At 40.1% G+C, this 6,579-nt stretch overlaps 1 protein-coding gene across 1 annotated transcript; it reads left to right on the forward strand.

The window, feature by feature from the left end:
- The first annotated feature begins 1,460 nt into the window (after positions 1-1,460).
- LOC101029818 (olfactory receptor 9Q2) lies at positions 1,461-6,369 on the forward strand. Its single transcript, XM_039471399.1, has 3 exons — positions 1,461-1,490; positions 1,606-1,613; positions 2,711-6,369. The coding sequence occupies exon 3, from the start codon at positions 2,878-2,880 to the stop codon at positions 3,820-3,822; it is 945 nt and encodes a 314-aa protein (XP_039327333.1). The 5' UTR covers positions 1,461-1,490; positions 1,606-1,613; positions 2,711-2,877; the 3' UTR covers positions 3,823-6,369.
- Positions 6,370-6,579: the final 210 nt, after the last annotated feature.

Raw genomic sequence — 6,579 nt, forward strand, 5'->3', positions numbered from 1 at the left:
AGAATATATGGCATTTGCTTTTCTGTTCCTGTGTTAGTTTGACAAGATTTCTTAATTATAGGATTTTATAGATCCTTTAATATGCTAACATGTAATGTGATTTTTCCATGTGAAGAATATAGTATTCAGTGGTCTCCAGATTTATGAGAACAGTGAACCTGTTTTTCTCCCTAGGACATTTACCTATGACACCTGGGGAAAGGTAAAGCCTTCAAAGCAGAAGCCTCTGGTATGGTTCTCAAACTTGCTACATGTTATAATCACCAGGGAATTTACGAAAATTACTGGTGTTTGTCTCCTGCATTCAGGCATTCTGATTCAATTGCTAAAGGGGATAATATGGGCTGCAGGAATTGCTTCCCAGGTGATTCTAATGTGCAGTGTGCAGTGAAGTTTGAGAACCACTGCCCTGGGGTCCTTTTGTCTAGTGCCATATTCCAGATAGGCTCAGTCAGCTGAGCACTGACCTGGTCCAAGTCATTGTTTTGCCACCAAGAAGCTCCACAATTGTCTCTGTATCTAGGTTTTTAAAATTTATAAGACAGGGAAACATCACATTCACCCTATCTCAGGTCTTCTGTGAGGAAGAAAGGCACCGACAGGACTTGGGTGTAATCAGGCTTTTCAAGAACATGTCTCTATTATTTTACTTTGGTTTATGGCAGGACACACAGAGGGGTAGGCAGGCCTAGAGCTGTCAATCACAAGGCATTGTTGCCACAATTTTTGGAGATTAATTGTATCAAAATCCCCTGGGATGCCTGCTCAAAATGTAGATACTCCTCCCATGTCAGATGTACTTCATCTGTATCCATTTGTGGAGGTGGACCACTACTATTCACATTTTAAACAAATTCTCTGGCTAAATTCTTATGCACACTGAAGTTTGAGAACTAGTGTTGTGGTAGAGGAGTTGGTCACTATCAAGAATTTGCTCAGCATGCCTGGTGAAAGTCTGTTCACAGCCCGCCCACACCGGCCTCTCCAACATTTTATCTTATGACTCCCCACCTGAACCATTCTCTGCTTCTGCCAAACGGTGAACTTTCGAAGTCACCAATTACAGCATGCTTTGGCAACGGGGAGAAAAACTTATGCTTATAAAAACCTCCTTTGGGGTTCAGTTCATAGCTGGCTAGGGTGGCACTGTGTGAAACCCCGATGAGATTGCCAACTGAAATATAGGAAACCTTCAAAGAAGTACATATCTTTTCATATAAGGCAGGAAGAAGGTAAGACTAGGAACCAGCTCCATCAGACTTTGCTGAGGGATGGGGCTTTGGAAGTTTGAAATTAAAAAGAGAGACTTTCGAAGATATTAATTAGACACCTTGTTAGGAAGTCATGTGAAGATACATCACTTCCCCCTGGAGAGCCACCTCAGGAACCAATTAGGATGTGATACTGGGACAGCGAATATAAGAAGCATATCAGCAAGGTTTCATGCTAGATGGGAAGCTCAGGGAGAAAGGTTGGTCCCCTGTCCTTGTGTTTTGAAGTAAGTCTACAAAAAATCTAGGGCAATGGTCATGTCAGGGATATACTGTTTTGTCAAGGGCTAGAGGAAAGAGAGAGACTCCTGGAAGTGATAATAAGACACAGAAGTATTGAAAGTGACCCCATATGGCAAGGTTGCTATGATTATGGGCATATGTACAATTTTGTTTCTGGAATGGGAACAACGACAAGGTGACTGAAACCCAGAGAGGAAAAGTGACTTGCCCAGGGTCTTACATGCCATGTGGGTAAACTAGAAGCCAGGTGTCCTTTGGATTGGCAGGTGATGGGCAGACAACACACTATACAAAAGAAGAGGGCATTAGCAAAGTAGAATTCAGGTGAGGACAGTTTGTGCCCAGCTCATGGCTTTCAGATCTAATTTATTTTCTTTGTTGTTCTCCTTAATGGGTCAGCTCAGTAGTGGTCTGGCAGCAGCTACATCAGGTATTCAAATACTATCAAAGCCCTCCTTTACAGCCCTGTTCTAGAACTGTTTCAAGGACCCACAAATTTATTAACCCAATTTCTTCTAACAGCGCTCAGACAACACCAGACTACAAAAATATTTCTGCTTTCAGTTTTGGATGCTGTTTTTTTTCAGGCTACTGTTTTTATTAGGGGTTTTGAAAACAACCAAACAAGGCTTATGGAGCTTTGTTAGGTGCCTGTAAAAACTTATGTTTGCCCTTTTAATTTCAAGGTTAATGCTTGAGTGTGTGTTTATGTGTGTGTATGCACACCCTTCATAAGCCAGCCAACTCTAATTAGGATAACAGCTGTTCATTAAACTTACATGTTGTTAGACTGAGAATAGTAATATTCCTACAAGCAGAGCCCATGGCTAATTGCTGATAGATTTTTTGTTCATATGTTTTTGTTGAGAGAATATAAATTTTCCTTACTTAAAACATTCATTTAAAATTTTAAATAGCCACCTTATATATGTGGAGTGCTTTTAGCTTTCCAATGGGCTTTTGCTTCTGTTTTAAACTATGCATTAACCTTATCTCATAAGCAGGGCAAGTATTATGATCCCCTTTTGGCAGAGGAGGAAATTGAGGTTCAGAGAGGTTAAGTGCCTTGTGTAAGATCAAACAGCTAATTGGGGACAAAGCTGCAAATACAAAAGCTGACTTGTAAGTCAGGGAATCACTTGCTCTCTGTTCTTTCTGTAATAGAAGCATTTGTTACTTTTTATCTTACATTATAGTTAGCTCTATATCTGTATCTGTCTTCGACTGCAAAGTTTGTTGAAGTTGAGTGCCTACATGTAAGACACTCAATTTAAAGCTTTTGTTTCTTGAAATCATTTGAATTCCTCTTGAGGGGTCTCCTCATCTGGCTCGTCTTAGCCCTTGCAGGTGAACCACTGGATGGATGGCTGAAAGGAATTACACCGTAGTGACAGAGTTCTTCCTTATGGCATTTACTGAGCATCCCGAGTGGAGGCTTCCTCTTTTCGTCGTATTTTTGAGTTTCTATCTTGCCACTGTGTTAGGGAACACAGGCATGGTCATCCTGATCCGCAGAGATCGTCGTCTCCACACCCCAATGTACTTCTTCCTCAGCCACCTTTCCTTGGTGGACATCTGCTACTCATCCACCATCATCCCTCAGTTGCTGGCTGTGCTGTGGGAGCACGGCACAGTCATCTCCCAGGCTCGCTGTGCCGCTCAATTCTTCCTCTTCACCTTCTTCGCCTCCATCGACTGCTACCTCCTGGCCATCATGTCCTATGACCGCTATGCAGCCGTGTGCCAGCCCCTGCTTTATGTCACCATCATGACCGAGAAGGCCCACTGGGGCTTAGTCACTGGGGCTTATGTTGCTGGTTTCTTCAGTGCCTTTGTTCGAACGGTCACAGCCTTTACTCTCTGCTTTTGTGGAAACAATGAGATCAATTTCATTTTCTGTGACCTCCCTCCTCTATTAAAACTCTCTTGTGGGGACAGCTACACTCAGGAAGTGGTGATTATTGTGTTTGCTGTTTTCGTCATGCCTGTCTGTATCTTGGTGATCTTGGTGTCCTACCTGTTTATCATCACGGCCATCCTGCAGATCCGCTCTGCTGGAGGACGGGCCAAGACCTTTTCCACCTGCGCCTCCCACCTCACTGCCGTCGCTCTTTTCTTTGGCACCCTCATCTTCATGTACCTGCGAGACAACATGAACCAGTCCTTGGAAGGAGACCGAGTGGTGTCTGTGCTCTATACGATGGTGACCCCAATGCTGAATCCCCTCATCTACAGCCTGAGAAACAAAGAGGTAAAGGAGGCTGTTAGGAAAGCCCTGAGCAAATCAAAGGCTGCTAGAAGACCCTAAATGGACCCTTGTGAAATATGTTATTCCTGAGTTTTCCCATCTTTTCTGTCTTTTCTCAATAGCACCTTTTGGAGAGGCTTTCCTAGACAACCCTAAGTAAAATCGCACCTGAACTCTCCACCTCCACTTTCTGATTTATTATTTTATGTAATACTTATTACCATCTGACATATTACATGTTTTACGTGTTTGACATTGTCTAATGCTCACAACTAGAAAGTAAGCAACATCAGAGCAAGTATTTTTTATCTGAGCTTCATTTCTATATGCCCAGTTCCTAGCAAAGCACCTAGCATGTGAAAGGCATGCAATAAATATTTGTTGAGTAAATGAATCTCAGGTTCCAGTGTCTACTTTTAAGTTGTAACTTCTTCAGTCATCAGTTTTCTCATCTGTTAAGTAGGTTTATCTACCTTATAGGACTGTGGTTTTGAGAATCCAATGCATAAATAAGCAAGGATTATATTTGTATTATTCACTACAATCTGCAGAATCCAGTGTATTGCCTGGCATGACAAATACTTGATGAGTAAAGCAAGAATATTTGGAAAATTGCAAAGCAGTCTACAAATACAACTACTGTTTCGATCCAAGGGGATTTTCCAAATCTCATCATTTATTCATTTATTCTTTTTTGTGTTGTCTTCTTAATTGTTTATATGGTTTTTGAATAACAATAAGAAAAATTGCAATAATAATAATAACAGCAAGTTACTCTTATTAAGCATTATTACCTTCAAGGGCTTACAATAAGTTTGCTCTAGGAATTATTTGATTTAATTTACAGGACATTCTTATGAGTCAGGTTCCGTTATTATCTCTGGTTTATAGGTAGGTGAGGCACTTGAGGCTTAGAGATACTGAGTAATATTCTCAAGAGTGGCAAGCAAGTGGTTGGGTGGGGCTTCCACCCAGTTAGATCTGAGAGCCTATCTAACATGCTCACTGTTGCTAGCTGTAATCTATTGCCTACTCTATATAATCACTCAACTGGAATTTATTGTTATTGTACTTTCTTTTTCCTTTTATCTGGTGAAGAATAGGTAAAAGTCCAATCTGTGGGTATAGATAGCAGTCAACAACATTCATTTTACAGCCCCTGTGTGCTAGTATTGTATCACGTGACTAAGTGTGTGTGTGTGTATGTGTGTGTAGTTGTACATGGTAAAGTGAACTGTGTAGATTAAACAGCAACTTCTGAATTCAGGGAATATCTGCTTTAAGAAAATACAATATTTTAGAAAACAGTTGGCTGGGCATGTTTAGGAAAAGGTATAGGGAAAAAATTAGCACCCATGGCCAAGAGATTTGGGATCGTATATCAGCTCTTCTAGAAATCGTTCAGAAACCACAGATTGGGGTGAAGCAATGCTACAGAATTGCCTCTTGAGGATCATTTTCTAAATATTAACTGTCGTGCAAATATTTTCATAGCACATCAACATCTGTGGTGGGTGTTAGACATATTTGTGTTGTGGAAAGAACTCAGAACTTGGCACCAAAGTGTCCAGTCTGCCACTTCTTAGCAGTGTGGCTTCAGTTTAATTAGTGCCTCTCAGCCTGCTTCTCCTCTGTGAAATAATACTGAGCACTTACTCTGGGACATGATTTATATGTATCTCGTTTATTCTCAAAATAACTTGGTATATTTGGAGAATTGGAAGTCATTGGGTAATGTTATAAACATATTTCGTGTTATTAATTACTGTCAATAATTCATGTTATTATGGTGTTTGCTCAGGCTCCACAGCCTAGTGAGTATTGATGGGCAGAGGGACCCATAGCTGATCCATGGGCTTCTTTATTGCAGAACTGTCTGGAACAATCCCTTCTGGGCCCAGATTAGCTCTAAATCTGGACATTTCCAGGAGTCAAGTTCTCAAACAATTTTTTAACTTAACCCTTAAGCTAATGCACACTTACCATATCCTAGGTACAATGCTAAAAGCTTTACATGAATCATTTGTTTTAGCTCTCTCAACAATGTTAATGAAAAGCAATTTTTATTGACCCCATTTAGCAAAAGGAAAAAGAAAAACTAAGATTCAGAGATATTATGTGACTTGACCAAGTTATGTAGCAAGAAAATGGCAGGTAAGGGAGTTCTGCTCCAAAGTACATCCTCTTATTTGATAACCACCCTTCTACACTCTTCTTTCTCCTCCGAGACCATAGTTCCTGGTTACAGTTTGCTTGCTTCAGAGGTATCTGAGTTTCAGTTGCATTCTTGGTCTCTATGTTTGGTAGGTGTGGGCTGAGATGGGTGTGTTTGATGGACTGACATAATTGTGAAGTTCATGGAACTCAGTTTGGTCCTCTTGTAGGCCAATGAGGAGAGTCTGGGGGAATCTATAACTCCCTCAGAAAGAGCAGTATTTGCCTTCAAAGCTCTTCCAGAATATTTCTTGGCTCAGAGTGCTTTAATAAATAGCTAATTGGCTTAGTGCCTCCAAGCAGGCACTAACCTTCCCTTCAGTGATTACCCAAGGAATTCAATATTCCTTTTCAAACACTGATTATTGTTATTTCTTACCATTTACAAATATGGACTTGTATATATACATATATATATATGTATATATACTTTATTTTTGTTATATCTATTATTATCACAGGATGTTATTCAAAAGATATATCTGAAGTGTGTATATATACTTTATTACTTTTGTTATATCTATCATTATCAAAAGACATTATTCAAAAGCTGTATCTGAAATATCTTCTAATTTACTAAAACTTTAAAACATAATTTTATTG

The sequence above is a fragment of the Saimiri boliviensis genome, chromosome 6 (assembly GCF_048565385.1).
Source record: "Saimiri boliviensis isolate mSaiBol1 chromosome 6, mSaiBol1.pri, whole genome shotgun sequence".
NCBI lineage: Eukaryota > Metazoa > Chordata > Mammalia > Primates > Cebidae > Saimiri > Saimiri boliviensis.